At 42.0% G+C, this 19,544-nt stretch overlaps 1 protein-coding gene across 33 annotated transcripts in view; it reads right to left on the reverse strand.

Annotated features, from left to right (window-relative positions):
• Kcnma1 (potassium calcium-activated channel subfamily M alpha 1) overlaps positions 1-19,544 on the reverse strand; it is a 744,152-nt gene that overhangs the window by 207,091 nt on the left and 517,517 nt on the right. For all 33 annotated transcript variants that reach the window (XM_031361079.1, XM_031361066.1, XM_031361082.1 and 30 more), the window contains exons 13-14: positions 16,506-16,575; positions 10,018-10,173 (exon numbers count right to left, since the gene is read on the reverse strand). In XM_031361079.1, coding sequence (XP_031216939.1) covers positions 10,018-10,173; positions 16,506-16,575 — 226 coding nt within the window. The remainder of the gene's footprint in view (positions 1-10,017; positions 10,174-16,505; positions 16,576-19,544) is intronic.

The raw sequence follows: 19,544 nt of genomic DNA on the forward strand, positions 1-19,544 counted from the left end.
TTGTTTGTTTCTTTGTTTTTTGGAGGGAAACTGGGAATGGAGAAATTTACATGTAAATAAAGAAAATAAAAGAAAAAAATGTTTGTCTTGGCTGGAGGAATGAATGGCTCAGAGTTTAAAAGCACTAGATGCTCTTGCAAAGGACCTGAGCTCCCTTTATATAGCCCCCATATTGAGAAGCCCACAACTACTTGTAAGGCCAACTCCAGGAGATCTGTTGCCCTCCTCTGTCTAGCCTCTACAGGTACTGTATGCATGTAGTTAAAAACCCAGACAACCAGACATACACACAAAAAGATTAAAAACCAAAATACAAAGAAAATAGATAATTAAAGAAAAAAATGTAATACTTATAACTCTCTAGGGCTATGGAAACTGAAAGTTCTCACATAATCTAAAGTTCATAATAAAATACCCACCATATTGATTCAATGGCAACTCCTGGGTTTGTACTCCCACATGGAGAGTAGTTGCCTAAAGTTTGAAAGTCCTCTTCATTGCTCTGCATGGACTCACTTTTGGTATGGCTATACTAGTAAACCAGCAGACTTAAGTAAATCTGAAGCTGTATTCTGTATTTCTTGCTTGAATTATTATAAACAGTGATGCGGAAGGAGGAGGAGAAGAGGAAGAGGAGGAGAAGAGGATGTGGCAGGTGAAGCCTGTGACGTGTAGGTGTACATAGGAATGTATGAAATCAATCAATAGTTTCTGAAAAAGCTTGGTTTAACATCAACAGCCTTGATCAAGGAGATAGTCCTCATTTCACATCAGTGACAACATCCTAGCAGATGATGAGGACCAGAGAGAGAGCCACAGTTTCTCCTGGGTTGTCACATTACATCTTGACTGTTGTGGCTTTTGTGGCTCCACACTCCCTGAGCACAGACTCGGTGTGTGTCATGTAATCTTTCTGCCCTGCTTTCCCCTTTGTTCAGTCCACGCCAAGAGCTAAATAAAAGAATCCATATGCGATTACAACTATAAAACCAAAAAGGAAAATATTAGATGAAAATATAACATTTTGGGGTTTCTAAGTTTGTTTTACCTTTAATGCTAGGCAGACAGTTTACACAAATCATTTTGCTGCAAAGTAAAGAGTAATGAGTTAAATGTGTTCCCTGTCACCATCAATCATGTAGGTTTGCCTTTGACTGACCGAGCACATAAGACACACGAAATAACTTTCTAATCGTGTTAGAGGGAGGGGGTAGGGGAAGATGGAGAGAGCGCTGAAGCTTCTTTATTTTATTCAGAAGTTCCATTGACATTTTCTGGCAATCTTCTTACATGCTGCACGGCCTTCTCTTTGCTAATAATGTTTGCCTTGAGAATTTGTAAAGGTCTGAGAACTCCTTAATTCAATGTTCTAGAAATTACCAGGGCCATAGGGGAATGGAATCCTTGTTAATAGCTCATGGATTGCTTCTCTCTTTATTTGAAATAGTTTGCAAGGAAGCTACTCAACTTTAAGTTGGGCATGAGAGATCGTGGGCAGAGATGGTGATGCTGGCGGGGGAAACATCTTATGGCAAGGCCTCTGATCCAGACAGACTAAAATAGGAAGGAAAAAAAAAGGATACAAGATGGTGTTGGCCCAAATGGGATACTGAGACTTAGTAAATGTATTTCAATTTCAGGGTGTTTATTTTGATTTGTAAATTTAAACAACACAGTGACTACATCTTCTGGCAGTCAAGATGGTTTATAACCAAATCTAGCCAGCTTCTTTGCAAGCCTTGCCAAGGATTATAAAGCTTTGCATTTCAAGCTTCTATGCTGAGAAGAAGCTCTTTAATTGGGCCAGTGAACCACATACAGTAGCAGAGGGAGGCATTTCAGAGCCCAAATCATACCAAATTATAAGTCCTTGTTAGTCTGGGCCCCACACCCAGCTATCTAAAGCACAGAATGGTTAGGCTAAGCTGAAATCTATTCATTCATTCATTCATTCGTTCATGCATTCAAGATGTATTTACAGAGGCTCCTGAGAGTAGCCCTGGCTTTCTAGTGCCTCTATTTTATGAAGGAAAAGAGAAGTAAACAAGAAACAATACCATGGCAGAGGAGTTGACAAAATGGACAAAGCCAGGAGGATGAAGGAGACCTGCGCATATGGATTGTGTAGGCCAGGATGGTAGAAATTTCTAAAATACAATTCTACTGTTACTACATGGAAATCTTACTAGTCTAGGGAAAGAAGCACATCTACATCCTTCCTAGAGAACAGAGAGACATGAGATATATATTCTCTAAGAAGCCAGCAGAGCCCCAGAAAATGTTCTAGATTTAGTTTCTTCTTGATTATCCTACAATTTCCCAGAGCAATCCAAGTATCAAGTGTCCCTTAATAGATGGTGACCTCTTGGGGATGCCTGTAATCTTAGCACTCAGGGAGTAGAAGCAGAAGATCATGAGTTGAAGACTATACTAACCTAAATTACATAGTAAGGCCCTGTCTCAAAAACAAGCAGGCAGACAAATGAACAAACAACAAAAGAAAGAAAGAGAAAAGAAAACCACCTAGGCATGGTAGATTGCTTATATGTACAAGGTCTTAGGTTAAGAGACTAAGTGAGTCCAACACAGTTGGAGAGATGGCTCAGTAGTTACGAGCACTGACTGCTCTTCCAGAGGTCCTGAGTTCAATTCCCAGCAACCACATGGTGGTGGCTCACAACCATCTTTAATGGGATCAGATACCCTCTTCTGATGTGTCTAAAGAGAGAAACAGGTACTCGTATACATAAAATAAACCTTTAAAAAAAAGATCCAAAGTGTTAGCATCCAGAACCTGCCTGCGGCAGATATGTGGGCGGGTCCACAGACCTGTCACCAGGGCAACGGCGACCATATTCCCAGAATCCATTGGGCTCAGCTCCCACCTTTACCTGGACTGCTACGTCTCGGGACATATATATAATGGGTAGTTTCCCCCATCTTTCTCTCTCTCTTCTTCTCTCTCTCCCCTCTCTCTTCTCTCTCTCCCTTCACGCGCCGCGGTCCTCACTCTCCCCCCCACTCCTAATTAAACTTCCAAAAACACAGAGCTGCTTGTATCTGGTGTCTGTGGATGCGCCACCGCGAGCCAAACTTATCACAAAGTACCAAAGGAAAAAAAAAAAAGAGGTGATATATAAACTTTATAGACTGAGGAGTTCAATGTTGTGGAATGTAAAATTTCTAAAGATGATTTAGAAACAATGCCAGTTATCTGACTTAGAAAATAAGTGAGGATTCTTATGGTACCAATAATGTTCTGTTTCTTAATCTGTGCCACGGATACATGGGAGTATTGAGATGATGAATGTTTAACAAATTAAACATTTATTACAAATGCCCTTTTCTAGACCAATGGAGCTGAGGGGTTTGCAGCCCCTTAGAACGAACAACAACATGAACTAACTAGTACCCTCAGAGCTCCCAGGGTCTCAACCACCAACCAAGGACTGCACATAGAGGGGTCTGATTGTTCAAGCAGCATGTGTATGATAGAGGATTGCAAAATCGATCATCAATAGGAGGAGAAGACCTCGGCCCTGTGAAGGTTCTGTGCCCCAGTGTAGGGGAATGCCAGGGCCAGAAAGTGGGAGAGGGCGGGGTGGCAGGCATGGGGAGGGGGGAGGTAACAGGGGTTTGTTTTTGTTTGTTTTTTTGTTTTTTGGAGGGGAAACTGGGAATGGAGAAATTCGCATGTAAATAAAGAAAATATCTAAAATAAAAAAAATTCAACTTAAAAAAAAAACAAATGCCCTTTTCTATTTGTGTATCATAAATAAAAGTTTGTTTTTAACCCTTTTATAAAAAAAAACAGTCTAATATTTTTAAAGATGCCCTTGCTGAAAATTTTTTTACTTTGAGCAAAGGTAGAAGGATTTGGTAGAAACCAAGCATCTACTTAGGAGAAGAACATTCTAGATAGAGGGAACCCAGCAAGTAGAAATCCTAACACAGTAAAGGGAATGTGAGAGACACAAGGTGCAGGACAGCACTTGGTACATTGGGGTCAACAAGATCACAGGAACCTGACTACTTAGTACCTGGTAGCCAATGCTATGACTTTGGTTTTGAGCCAATCAGATGACATGGTAGACTTATGCAAAAGGTTGACATGATCTCATTCATGTTTGGGGAAATTGTTTGAGATAACAAGCTACTCTAGACTTGAGCATTTAGAAGGCTGGTAGCCACAGAAAACATGGTGGTTCTTTGGATCTATCAGTAAGAATTAAATTGGTGGCAAGTACTCAGATTCTGCACCTACTTTCCAGGTCCAATCAGGGTATCAGGCTGATCTGAATATGGTGCTTGAAGAGGGTTGTTGTGAGGAGCCAAAGATAACCCTAAAGGTGAGTATTGGGAAGGATGACGTTGCCAGTTATGGATGGTGACATGGGATAGGGCAGGCTCACAGGCAAGAAAAGGGACTCACTTCTGAAAATGCCAAATCTGAGAGGAGATGTAGCCTTCAAATGGGAATGCTACATGACAGTTGCATCAATATTGCTGAGTTGTGGTTGGAAGCATGAATCTGTGAGCCTATCTGTCTATCTAAATGAAATTAAAATATTGTATATTCCAAAGGAAGCAAGGGTAACTGCATTAGTAACTGCTCTACACAGGTGAGAATCTGTGATGACATCCCATTCTCATGAAGCCACTTTTACTTTGATTGGTATCACCCATGGGTGGTAGAGCCAACATTTGTTTATCATGATCTTCTCTGTGAGTTTATGCTCCAAGACAAAGAAGTCTTTCTTACCATTCTCTCCTTGATCCCAGCCTTATCAGTTACAACTCTGGCCTGACTAGAGATCCTGATAGTCCCCACACTCCCACAACAGGATGAGCATGCTGACCTAGACATGGGCTGTCGAGTTTATGCCCAACAAGAAATAAGAGTAGGTTGGTGTGATAGATAGTTTTATTTGTTAACTTGACTGGGTCATGATGTTCCCAGATATTTGATTATCGTTCTAAACATAGCTGTGAAGGTATTTCTGGATGCAATTAATATTTTTGAGATGGCAGAATAAGGGAGATTATGTTCCTTCTGTGGGTGGGTCATATGTAGACCATCAGAAGTTGTAGTGGAACACAAACTAGAAGTCTTTAGAAATCTGTTCTCTCTGCTTGAACTAGGACTGAAACCTCTACTAAGTCTCTTTATTCTTGGGGCTTCAAACTTACTGACAATATCCCTGTGACTCTTCAGCACCTCCAGTGCAGACATTGTAACTCAGCTTCCATGCCAAGTGAATCAATTTATTCTAACGGTTATCTCCCTCCCTTGACTACAGACAGAGAGATGATTGAGGCATGCATTGATTAATGCATCAGATGGATACACAACTGAAGAAGTCTCTAGTGAGAAATTTAAACATCAAAGTATGTATGTATCCAAACCAAATAAAAATAGACATCTCTACATGATATGGGACTCCTACCATATATGCAGTCTGCCAATGAATGAAATACCATTATATGACACATGATTACATATATATACATATGCATTCACACATCACATACACACTTGGTTCAGTTTTGCCAGATAGCCCTAGTCCTTAAGCCAGTCCTCCTGAGAGCCCAAGCCATTCTTGATCTTATCACAGTTTAACCTAAGTGAATTACTCACCTGCAGTGACTCTGGCCCTTACAGAGCTGGCCAGAGAGAAAGGTGAACAAGACTCATTGGCAAGAAATGTAAATATGTGCCCATACATTTTCCATCAGAATAGAAGCTTCTTGAATCTCACCAGTGCTTCAAAGCCATAAGCTTGTGTGTTGCTTGAAATATAGTTGAGATATATGTGCCTCTGGAATCTCTAGTGAATCAATGGATTCCATAAAATGAAGCCCAGAAATTAAAGCTACATACTAAGGTGGCTATACATGTTAAAGAATTGTCTCATCCTTTTCATTTTGGTGGCCTTGGGGACAAGTCTAAAACTGATTCCTAGGACTTGTCAATTCTAAGCTACCTGCCTGTTCCTTTTTACTGTATAGTGTCTGCCATCATAAAGCGACACTAGTGACAGTGCCGTGTGTATGTAGGGCATTAGGAGAGTAAAAATAATATAGACACAATAGTAAATTCAAGGCTTTGAAAGTAGATAGAATTCAGTATATCTGGGCAATTATTCAAAGATCATTACATTTCCAGATCTTAAACCAAATTATTTTTATACATGAACTTATACAAACACAAAGCAGCACATAAAGATACTAAAATGATTCACTTTAGTTGGGCATGGCTGTGATAAAATATCATGATCAAGACAACAAGTAAAAGGGAGCATTGATTTGGTTTACATTGTCAGAGGGAAAGTCCATCATGGCGGAAAGGCATGGCAACAAGCACTTGGCATGGCAGCCAGAGCTGGAAGCTGAGAGATCACATCTTAAACCATAAGCATGAAACAGAGATGGCAAACCAGAAGTAACCGAGCCTATGAACTCTCAAAGCCTCTCCCCCAGCCCCTGGTGACATACTTCCTCCATCATGGCTACATCTCCTATAACCTTCCCAAATGATATTGCCAACTGGGAACCAAGTGTTCAACTATTCAAGCTCATAGAGGACATATTCTCTTTTAAAACACTATACTAACATTACATATTTTCTCCATTCTCACAGCTGACTTCCTAACAACGATACTGCAGGTTACATGCTATGCTACAGGATATACTTTGTGTGTGTGTGTGTGTGTGTGTGTGTGTGTGTGTGTGTGTGTGTGTGTGTGTGAAATGAAAAATCAGCTAGTTTCTTCCAGTAAGAATAATGGCTCAATTCATAAAAATAGAAGATCAAGGCCCAGCATGAAACTCTACAGGTAGAATAGGAAGTTAAAACTGCACAGACTAAAACCAAAAACATCTCCCCCTCCAAATCAATGGTTTTAAAATGTAGCCCACTTATTGAGGGCTGAGGTGATGGCAGATAAGCTAAACAAGTGTATTGTCTTGGTCTTTCCAGAAGACTCTAAGGAGACTCTGCTTGAAATCTGAGAGGCTAGTGAAACACGGAGATCAGAGAGTAAGGAGTAAACAGGATGTCCTAGGACAGGAGCTAAGTCACAGGCACCAGAACATCTGCTGGCTCTGATTAACGGACATCAAGGGTGAAAATGAATTCTTGCTGGAAAGAAAAAATGATGCTGAGCCTTGCAAACAGCCACGACACTATAGAACCCCTGGGTACCAACTTGGGCCTCTTTAAGAAAGGTATTGGATGTGTGGTTAGTATGGATTTATAAATACCAGCACATCTTAACAGTAGAGGAAATGCGATGCTTAAATGGACTAGATTAAGGATTAACAACCATGAGGGTTAAAACAAAAAGCCAAAAATGTCTACAGTAATTACCAAAGCGAAAGAATTCATCCCTCCTAAAAAGGTAAGTTAAAATATCAATAAATTCCAAACTATTCAGGTCAATTCAGAGGTAACATATCTAAATGAGGATTAGATTTTAGAAGGTAATGGGTTAGGGGCCCCTAGGTTCAGATCTCTGAGAGTAACTGGTATAGGCAAAAGCAATTATTCACGTGTTTTTTTTTCTCATTTCCAGTCTAGGCCCTGTTTGCAAATCCTATATTCCAGTAGCACCCCTTTCTTCTGCTAAACCTTACTATCTTCAGTCTTGGTCTTGGACTTCTGGTCCCCTACATAATAACAGCCTCTTATGATAACTGCTGTGCTTCTGCCTGTGACACATCTACATGGTTAGAGTCTTGTTTATCTTACTCCGTTGAGCAGAAGCAGAGTATAATATTTTCTGCAGAACTAGGAAACAGACACAACCTGCCCAGGGCAAGAGAGAAGATGAGTCCACATCTCCTTTTGGCTTTTAGAAACATTAAATGGTCCCAAAGGATAAAATGCTGCCAAAACCCGGTCCCAGTGGAAATGTTGAAGAGTTCTCTACCATAGGATGTGGGGGCCTTGGGGAAGGAAGTGATTTCTGTAAACAAGAATCCATTTATATATTCTCTTCTCCACCTACACTCATCCCAAACAAAAATATGCAAATGCTTTGCAATAATATAGAAAACACACCAAGGAGTGGATAACAGTATGATTTTCGCCAGGTCCTAAAATGGTTCTAGGACTGAGGGATAAACATACATAGATGACACTATAGAATGGCAAATGCATTAAATAAGACTGTCCCTATTCTAAATTTTAAAATATAGAAAAGGAAGTCATGTTATTTGTAGGCTATGCCCTTAGCAAAATCTAATGCAAGACCACTTCCATGTCAAAAGGTCGTATCCAAAGAGCTGCCTCCAAACATGGGAGAGCTGGCCCTGGACAGAAATAATGCAGTCATGTAACCCTGGGAGGCAAATGTGTTTCCACTTATACCAGGGCCAGGGTGAGCCTTTCCCACAGGCTCTTCCTAAATAGGAACTTGGCAATGGGATTAGCGGAGCTGGAAGGAACGTCCTTGGCTTTAGAGGTGAGGCCCGTCAGGGTCCTGAGGAAAGTCAGGCAGAAGTTCTCCCTGCTGGTAATAACACTGTAGAATCAGTGTCATATCCATTTTATTAATTTTCTTGACAGGCAGATCTAGTTACCATGCAGGCACCACAAAGTCAAAACATACGCATGTCAAGTGGCCCCATCTGTGGTGGGGCTCTGCCAAGGCCCATGTCACATCAACACAAGGAAGGCAGAATCCAGTCCTTCTGACCATGTGCTGGGTCCTATGAGCAAACCTCTGCTGGAAGAAAACCACCAGGGCTCCACTGAAAGAGCCAGGGCGGTTCTCCTGGTGACAGTTCTTTAGCCTAGGTCTGGCCTCCTTGGAATGAACAGAGAAGTCCTGGGAGACACATGGCTACATCTGGCTTTGGTGTTCCATCTCTAAACACAGCCACACAGACCTCCCTGTGACTCCCATTTCGCCTGCATTCAGTTTCATCTATGCAGGACAAAAGGAGTCTGGATTAAAGAAGACATCTAGAAGCATGCAGTGACTTGATTTGTAACTGGGTTTGAACTTGATGTTGTTGAGCTGAGGTCTACAGGCACAGAGTAAGCATGAGAGAATGTATTTTCAATCAAGTTGTCGTTCATTATGAACACTGCTACAATGATGACAGGCAGGGTCCAACAGAAGTTATTCTCTAAGACATACTATGAGAACTACAATGCCGATTGCAATTGGTTAAACGATGCCAGTGGCATTGGTACAAAAGTAAAGACCTGATAGACACCTTCCAGCTTTAAGTAACACAATTCATGGATGTGGGGTGCTACCTTGCCCGCCTAAACCCACACTCCAGAAACTTGCTTGGTCAGGCACCTAGATGCAGAGGCACTCAAGGTCCCAGGCCCTAGAGAACAGAATGGGTTCATTCTCTTCCCCCGCTAGTTGGTCCAGCAGCCATCTGGAGACTGGGAGTAGCTGCCCAGTGAGCTCTGACAGGGAGATGAACACATCCAGACTGCATGTCTCTTGGGGTAAAGACTCAGTTCATCTTTTCTTTCTCCATTCAAATAGCCATGGCATGTCAGCCTTGCTGGCCTCCTTGATTGTGCAGAAGTAAATAAATGAATTATGTTGTTGGGGTTTGGGCTTCAGCACAAACACATGGTCTGCATTTATCCACACAGTGAGAGGTCCACCAGCCACTTGATATAAAAGAGGAAAATGATAATTCTTTTCTTTAGGCACTCTGGTGCCATATGGAATGTATATAAATCATATTTTTGTTTTAACAGCGGAGGCTTTGTTGATAGATAAACATGTGGTTTATCTAAAAAAAAGAGAGAGAGAGAGAGGATTGTGCTTTGAACAATCATTTAATGGCCACGGATGTGCCAAATAAAAATAAAAACATAATTTTGAAAGGAGCTGGCCTCTTTCCCAAATCTGTAACAAGGAATTTCTTCTCAACCAGAGAAGTTAAAGCCCGTCGATCTGTTTTGAGTTTAAGCTGTGCTGTACTCAACCCCACGACAAATGGAATCCTAGGCTAATGTGCTCTAATAAGACAAGACGTTACCTTTATGAATGACCTCATAGAGAAGAGATTGGCAAGCATTGTGGAGAGGCCTTGAGCCAGACAGCTCTGGGCTATGAAACCCAACTTGAGCTCTGCAAGGCATATTGCGTCATCACCCTCTTTCCAGTTCCAGCTGGGGATGTTGAGCAGATGGGCCTGTGGGAATAACAAGAGGTATGAGACCCTGTTCTGCTCCATGTCTGAGTGTCTGAAATCTCTTCTGGGAACTGCTGCATAGTCCAGGGACACTGGGTCATCCAAACGCACCCTTTCTTCCCTCTGTTTGGGTCTAAGGACTGTTGCTAGGTTCTATAGTTCTGGTTCATCAGACTTTGGCTTCTTGGCAATGTTGCTTCTACACTCACCAGGCCCACATCCTCCTCTCACATTTGCTATTTGGTCAGACTCATCCCAGAGGGGATTTTTCTCTTGTGAGATACACCAGCCCCTGGCATTAAGAAGTCGAGTTAGCTTGTTTTTAAAGTGGCTCTCAAGTACTATCAGATTGCCAGATGCCTGTGTGTCTATGTGCTCTTGCATTTTTTCCTGCCTTCTCAATAATCTATATTAGTAATGTCCCAAACTTGAGTGGGTACCTGCATACCCTGCAATGTATAGAAAAACTACAGGTTGTTGGAGCCTTCCATGCTAAGTTTCTAACTGAGTAGATCTAGGGTAGAGTTGGAGAACCTATACATGTGGGAGGATAAGCTGCTTCTCTTGAGGCCACTGTGTAGCCCAGATGCAGACATCCCACAATCTTTCTCAAATGGACTCTCTTATAGTACAATTAGGTCAGAGCCCAACTCACAGACCCAGAGGCATGCTCACACAATTATTTGCCAGTGGCATACAGTGGAGAGGTGTACATAGCAGAGTGAGTAAAAAAGCTGAAAGTCAGGAAGTTCTCTAGTGTTTGAGGATTTATAAATAACAACAATAGTAAGAGAAAAGAGTTACAAGATCTGGATGTCAGGGTCAACACATACATTCAAAAATATTGACTATATAAGTTTGAAACAAGAAAACAGATCTAAGAGAGTGTATGTGTGAGAGAGAAGGAGAGAGGAGGGCACAGCACTTAAGTGTGTAGTTTACTAAAACCTCTATTGGATGCCACGGGATACATGCCACAGAAAGCCAAAGCTTGCTTGTTATAGTTTCTGGAGCAAAGGGGAAAGACTCTTTATTCTATAAGAATATGCCACATTCATTCCACAGGATTTGATCCAGTTTAACAGTCAAACTTCAAGAGGGAAGTGACCAATTGAATAATGGCCAGAGGACAATGAGGACAACAAGAGGAGGTAAGTGTTCTGGAAAAGATCTCTTGAGAAGCAGTAAAAAGATCCAGAAATGCTCAAAATAAAAAGGGTCATGCTTGGGAGCATGAGATGCTCATCACATATGGATGCCTCAGATCCTGCTATGTCTTGGTTAGCTTCACCATACTCAGAACAGTCCTCAGAACTGTCTTGAAGACAGTTCTAGGACTTTCCTGATATATATTAAAGAGAGCAAAGGGTTTTGGCTTGTCTGACAAAGGAACTTTCTAAGGATGAAATTTTTCTAATAAATAGAGAATACTACTTTTTAAAAAAGCACAAGGTCTTTATGCCTAAGACTTAGCAGTTTTCTAAGATGCTATAATAAATCATGCTTTGTAGAGGAAGTTGACCCAGAGTCTTTCTAAATCCCTGTATAGTCCAAGATTCTATAGCTCTGAAATCATTTCTCCCCGTGTAACAGCAAACTGGAGCAATAAAAGAGTCTTTCCTTCACTTTTGGAATAACAAAGGCCAGTTGCAATAGAAGGATGGATGACTCCATTGCAGAAACAAAGAGCAAAGCCCAGACCTCGTTGCTCTGCTTGGAGAAACCCCACTCTTGTGAAATGCCTGCTTGCAAAATCCACTTCTATGACAGTCTCCAATCCCAAGCCAGCAGAACAAGAATGACTGCTTGTTCCCTAACTGGAGTAAAACAGGCCTGCGTGTGGGCTGAAGAGGAGTGAGATTTGTATGGAGCTGAGTACCAGAGGGTCTTCTGCACATCACACACTGAATGCTAACAGAATGCCCCCATCCTTTCTCTCACTTCTTTCCCCATTCTTCCATGGCTTAAGATGTCAGATTTTTCATTTACTTCCCTGGCATGGTATAAAAGACATCCATTTATGTGGCAAAATACTCTTATGAGAAGAATGATCAATTACATCCAAGTAATGAACAAGAGATTTGGGTGGTCTGGTCTCTACAGAGATACCACATAGCCTCCATGCCATCTTCAAAGAAAGAATGAAAATCTTGAAGAAAGTCTGTCCTATCTCCATGCATTCCAAAATATGTAGTTCTGGCATGTAAGCCTTGGGTATTTTGGGTCCCTTGGGTCCCATGTAGAAAGTCATATTCATTTTAAGTTTCCTATGTCTCCTCTCATTGCCACTGTATTTTCTCCAGTTGTGCAGTGGCAAGAAGCAGGGCTGAAGTGCCAATGGCCAAGAGGGAAGTCTATATGCATGAAACCAAGAGAGGATATTGACCCAGGAACTCATTTTTTTTTTTTGTTTTTGGAAACTTCATCCTCTTTCATTTGGGGGAAATTTGGTCTGGTTAAAAAAATGTCAGCATTTCTATGCAGGAATTAAGAGGCAAATTCTTTCTAACTTGGCAAAAAGAAAAAGTAGGTCCAACATTAACCACACCCTTGCTCCATATATGCTACTGGATCATCCATCATTTCATGGAGAAGAACTATGAAAATGTGCTGCCTCAGGAAGGCAAGAGAAATGAATTCTAGTCACATTTTTTTTCTCTTACTATATTTTCAGCCTTGGAGAAATACTGTGAAAACTGACAAAGTCTAACCATGGAACAACAAGAGTACTCTGCAGTCTGCATCTTCTGTCAATGTCCAGTAAAAGACCATATACTAACAGCTTCATCCCTGAGTTGATACTCTCTCAGGACGAAGTGGAGCCTTTGGGAGGTAGAGTTTAATAAAAACTCTTTGGGTCATTTGAGAGCATTGCCTTGTAAAAGGCTAGCAGGACACCAATCAGCCCTATCTGTTTGATTTGATGGACAGGGATTGATCCAGTGCTTTCTATCAGTCTCTTCCAGAATGGTGTGTTGCCTCATCACAAGCAGAACTAAACAAGGCCAACTCATCAAGGCCCACAGCCTCCAAAAGTTTTATGGAATGAATTTGTTAGAGTGACAGAAAGCTGCCCGTGATGATTCGTGCTACTAAGCTGACAGCATCTAGAATCATCTGGGAGACAGACCTCTGACCATGCCTGTGAAGGATTATCTTTATTCTGTTAATTGATGTTGGAGTGCCCACCCACTGTGGGTGGTACCATTCCCTGGCTGGAATCCTGAACTGTATAAGTGGATAAAGGGATCTGATCTATGTACAATGACATGTCCAGCTACTCCACACTCCTGGTAGCTTGACCTCCCATCTATGATAGATGGAGCCTTGAGCTGTGAGCTGAAACAAAACCCTCCTTCATTTAGGGGCTTTTGTCAAGAATATTTCATCATAGATACAGAAAAGTTACAAAGGATCTGGTTAACATGGCTGTGTCCCAAATGCCATCATGGGCAACAAGCATGCTCAGAGAATTAGCATATGTACTGGGGCTTAGTTTCCAAATCAGAGACAAGAGCCTCTTTGATTAAAGTGCTTTGGGGAAAATAAATGTATTGACAGGTGAGTTATTATGATGAACACCTTTTCCAGCGTCATATTACCATCCTGTGTCTGAAGAGCTTTGAACCACGTACCTCTTCCCTCTGTACTCAGAGATGGCCAGGTTTTGAAAGTTCTCTCTGTGAAACTTAGCCACTGTAAAAAGATCCATTTTGGAGAATACTATCTTTCCCCCAGGAACCCAAGTTTAGTTCTGTGGGCTACTGTCCCATTCACATAGAAGGTAGCAGTTGGCTATACTGTCCTAGCCTGCTGGCTACCCAGTGACCGTGATCTGTGCTTACCAGAGTTGATCAGCCTAGAATAGAGCTTTGACTCCTGCTAGTCTGAAGTTACACTGGGATGCTAAAATGCACAGATGAGGACTAAATGAGATAATGGATGTCAAAGGTCTTTTAAAACCGTAAAACAGGACACAAATGTCTGCAATTATTATGATGACAAACTCAAGGCCAGCAGTTTGCCTGCATCCCTCTAGGCTCTAGAATATCACCCTGGTTACATCACAGGGGTTTGACATTGCTTTTATTTCAAGCCTTGTGTCTAACTGTGGGAGCAATTACACCCTCCAGAATATGCTCCCAGTGGCATAGTTTTCACACACACAGACACACAGACACACACACACACACAGTCTTTCCCAAGCACATGTATAAGTGGGTGGCATTCTATGTACTTCTCAGATGGGTACAGAGAAAAGACCACAAGAAGAAGAAGAGGCTGAAAAAGAAGAAGAGTGTGTGGGAGGCTCTTGGGCAAATTCAAAGTAATGAATTTTTGAGTGTTACTCAAAATTCTAGGAATGACCTAAAAAATAAAGGCCAGAGGACTTCTCCCTTTAAAAGGGAGAGGTGGAATGAGAGGAAACTGCCCCTTGTCAAAGATACTCTCTTCTCAAGTCCTTACTAATCTAACAGTGTTCTGAAACTGACCTTACCTGACCCAGAAACCCAAGTAGAGTAGGGTGATTCTAAACGAGATGCCTTTTAAGCAAATACTCCTGGGTCTGTTGATATCTGCATCACAGTGTCTAAATGGTTGTATTGGAGATTCTGTCCAAGATATTTGGGTGGTTGTAGTCAAGTGAATACCGACCAGGTACCATCTGGCTCTGAGGCTAGTCATGTTGCTTCCAGTTTGACAAGAACTACACAGCTGAAATTCTCTTTAATTTCTTGAAGATGCTACATCAGCACACATTGGAAAGAGAAGAAAAGGAACTGACATCTCTTTCTAAACATACAACATTAATTTTCCTATTCAGTCTAAATTCAGCCAAAAATCTAAACAATCACTTAAAGCACTCCCACACTAAATGAGATTTCAAGTCACAAATGAAAGAAGGAGTGTTCCTTGCAGCAGGAGCTGTCACCAGTCACAGCCTCACTAATAAAATCCACCTCCACCTACAGAGGCTTCAGTCACGAACTTCTCCAGGTTGGTGCCTGTGAGTTACTGAGAGCCTCCTTATCCTATCCTTGAGTTTTTAGGGACAAATAGGAGATTCACCTTCAGTGCCCACCAAACCCACTGGCTGGAGAGTTACAGAATTTCCAATAGAGCCACCTGCTGAGGGCTGGGCAATGGTCGGCACTGGGCAGCAGTTCCAAGCAGTGGGCCAGTTGCTGACAGCAGGACTCACTCAGCAATGGCCTCTGATGGGCCTCCACACAGCAAAATGGGCCAGCACTTGCCAGCAATAGAGAAATAATGGAATGGTGCTGGTGGCATTTGGCAGAGTAGGGTTTTCTCTGGGTCACCTGATGGCTTGTTTTGCAGAGAATATGGCCTATAAGATGGGGCATGCTGTCACACATAAACCTGCAGGGAGTTATTTCTGTTCAGTCAGGACACCTGGCCCCAGGTACTGAGAAACCTCCAGTTTCTAAGCTCCATTAAGAAGACAACTGGTACCATATCAAGTAGAACAAGATGCCACTTTCCCTCCTCCAAAGCTGTCTAGAAAGCTCAACCACAAGCCAAGTAAAGGAGTGTTGTCTTTGATAAGAGACCTTCACCTTATCAGTGAGAGGAAATCATGGGACAGCAATATTAATTCTCACGTTCATGCTCTTTCTAACCAACTCCCACTGCAAGCTGTTACACTGGGAACAGTTATTAAGGATAATCTTTGGATAAACTACTACTTCCCCAAGTATAACTGGAAAGATTCCCATTCTGAATTTAAGGATGATGTCATGTTCTGCTTTCTCTACCCAACTTATATTATTTTCCTTCATGTATACCTGGCCACACATAGAGAAGTTCTTCAATTAACTGGTATAGTCTCTATACCTTCCTTGATCGATCTCTAAGGACACAAAATCAGATTTTATCTTCACAGTTATCCTACCCCCTGAGTAGCAGGAGGAGTGTTAATTATAGAGTAGTATTCAATAGCTATTGACTGAATGACTGCAGGACATAGAAACGCAAGTTGTTGGAATTTAGGTCTGGATAGGATCTAAGAACATATCAATATTTCTGAACCACAGGGTTCAATGACTTCTTCCTGAAAGAATGAATTAGCACAAGAAGGTAAGAAAGGAACTTCCTCTCCGTGACCCACCACACAAAAAAGCTAATGTCCCTGAAGAACTATCCGAGGGAGATGGGACATTTTAACTATGGCTTTTCTTTGCCAGGCTTCAGGGCACGTGTATGTGTGTGCCTTTGTGAGTATGTTTATGTGAGGCTGTGTGGAGAGGAAGAAGGTATGGGGACCCAAGCTCTGAGGATGCCTTTAGGCCTGGAAGAGTCTCAGCACCTACCTTGTTATGATACTGCAGCATCTGAGTAATGATCCTGATCTTCGGGTGGTAGTTCTTTATAGAGATCACTCTGAAAGAGAGAGAACCAGAACTGAAGCAGGCTCTGTAACCTGGAGTGTGATGGAAGATTCAGTTGACTAGGTGACCACAGTTAAGGGAGCAACCAGGGCCATCCAGGGGTCTTTGGGTACTAGCCCAGGGTGAAATGTATTCTCCTCACTGTACCTATTAGTAGAATTAAAAAAAGAAATGACAATCATTGGTATATATTCCAGGGACTTCAAATACCAGAGACAGGCAAAGGTAGTAATGGACCCTGTAACTGTACCACGTGATGATGGAAGCAGGAGATCAAGACTCTAAGGCCAGATTTGACTAAAGCACAAGTTCAAAGCTAGCCGAGGCTACATGAGACTCGACCTTAAAACATACAAACACCAGGGACTCCTGTGTTGCCTGGGAGATGGAGTAGGAACCTGAATGGACTTGAGATGGGTGCTTTTGATCCTTTTAGACAGGTAATGCAAGCCTAGACCTTAAGCCATTGCGGGTCTACAGTCTCCCAGTACTCAGCCTCCAGTTAACAATTTGAGACAATGTTGATAACTCAAACAGGCCACCTGACAAATAGCTCTGATTATCACAAACTCTTTGGACAGTCTCAGAATATGACTTTTTAAGCAGATCTCTTAGAATATGGTCAAGGACTCTGTCTTCCACAGCATAATGCTGACTTGACCACTGGTTCAAGTTAAACATTAGCATCCTATAGAAATGGTAATCTAGTGGGAAATCCCCTCTTGATGCCCTCAGTCCTTTACTGAGCCTGGATGACACCCCTCCACCCCCAGCCAACCTTCCCTGGTATCACTTCTCCTGTCAATCATACTAGCACAGGGAAGATATAAGGAGCCTGTGAATGGAAACACCTGGTTTCCAGCACAGCTATTGTGTTAATGAACTGGGTGACCCTCCGGAAATCTCTGGGATCTCTGTTCCTGTCTTCTCATCTGGACATTGGGGGCAACGGTACCTGCATTGTTTACTTCACAGGCTTGGTATGAAGAGCAAATGTGAAGCCAGATGTTAAAATGCTTTGAAATCATTAAAAGCCTTTTCTCCATGTGTAAGTTATGGTTTTTGTCATTACCAACCCTGTCAGAGGTGACATTGTACATTTCCTTCTGTGACAAGGAAGGCTAAAGAATGGAATTCCAGTGAAAGGCCCACCTCCTAAGCCTCATCAGGAAGGCAAACACAATTATCTCGACCGCCCCCACAAACTTCCCACCGAGCTCAGCTCTTCACTTTGCCACCTTTTCTGCAAAATTGGAGTGGGAAGAAAAAAAAGAAGGCAACCAAATAGCAGCCTCGTCGGAGGAAACTGCAGCCAGTGAATTTGGGAGACAGTCCCTCTGCACACATCCACCCTGCACTGTGCACTGGAAGGACTTCCTCTCTTATTTTTGAGAGAGTGTCATGTTGTCCTCAGCTTATAACTCAAGGCTTTTGAGCCTGTCAGCCTCTTGGAGCAATCCACAGCACCAGGCAGCTTTCTGCATTAGCTCATTCCAAATGCCTCTTTGACATTTTAATTTCAAAAACAGCAGATTGGTCTCATTAAGCTAAGGAGGAATATACAAATAAAAGAAAAGCTGAGCCCATTTTTAACCCTGAGCTTCCCACTCCCTTTTGGGTCTTCCTTCTGATTTTCCTTAGTGGATGGCTTAGTTATGATCCTGACCCAGTGAGTTCTGTACCTTGACATCCCACCATTCCCCCTGGGACCCATGTGTGCTCACATCACTCCTTTATGCTCAGGGTTTGAATAAAATATTCCAATTATGAGCAATGCCCACTTCAAAGTTACTATTCACTTCTATTTCTCACCATAACAGAAGAAATAAACTATATATGCCAAGAACTTCACTGTGAGGTCAAGACCATGATCTTCATCTTCCTGGTTTGTTAGCAATATGGAAAAAGATGGAGCCTTGTTTCTTGAAGGACTACATTTGTATCACTTCGAATAACAAGGAGGAAAAAAAAGATGTGTCAAAGGGTAAAATTGCTACTTGGTCCATTTGGGCAAGGAAGACATTCTAAATTGAAGTGGATTTATGTGATTGCTTTCTAATGAGGACCAGTAAGGAGATGCACTCCTGTGTGAAGTCCCCATGCAAACCAATTCATTATACACAGAGTTTCTTAAAACATGGAAATAAGCCTATTGCAGAAGGAATGTGAATGGAAAGAGAGGAGGTGATACCAGATGGCTCCTTCCAGACCTAAGACACTGATAGGAAGACTTGAGCAGCCTAAATGTACCAGGGGAATTCCTCTGCCTCATTGGTGAGACAGTGCATGTAACTGCTGAACGCTCATTAAAGCCAAAAGGAAGGAAGTACTCGGGAGCATTATGAAGTTCCAAGGGCAACTTCCCACTCTCACCTTGAGGTAAAACCATGGGTCCCAGAGAAGCATTTGGACCATGCCTGGCCCAAAGAATAACTGTTCACTATTAAGGGAGAGTTGTTGGGAATATGGTAGAAGTGAAGTATTTCCTTCAGTTCATGCTCTCTCTAGTAGATTCTCTTTATTATCCTCATCTACATCAAATGGCTGTTCTATAATTTACACTGGAGAAAAGACAAATTCTAAAAGGATTTTAGCTAATGAGAGAAAAATGTTTGGATTTCTTTTGTGTGTGCGTGCGTGTGTGTGTGTGTGTGTGTGTGTGTCAGTGTATGTCATTTTATAGGTACAGGATATGATGACAAATCTGTGGGAAGAATAATAGCTAAAGAATTTTTTTTCTGAAGTGAGAGTAACTTAAGGCATGAGAGTTGGGGTTAAAATCAAGTTCTGAGAGGCCCAGCCCATGTGCAGCAAAGGTATAGACTAGTGGTGGTTTAGATTGTTTCTCCCTGGACCATGATCTATTAAAAGAAAGAAGGACTAGGACGAAGACAGGAGGAAGAGGAGGAGGAGGAGGAAGAAGAAGAAGAAGAAGAAGAAGAAGAAGAAGAAGAAGAAGAA

The sequence above is a fragment of the Mastomys coucha genome, unplaced genomic scaffold (assembly GCF_008632895.1).
Source record: "Mastomys coucha isolate ucsf_1 unplaced genomic scaffold, UCSF_Mcou_1 pScaffold9, whole genome shotgun sequence".
Lineage (NCBI taxonomy): Eukaryota > Metazoa > Chordata > Mammalia > Rodentia > Muridae > Mastomys > Mastomys coucha.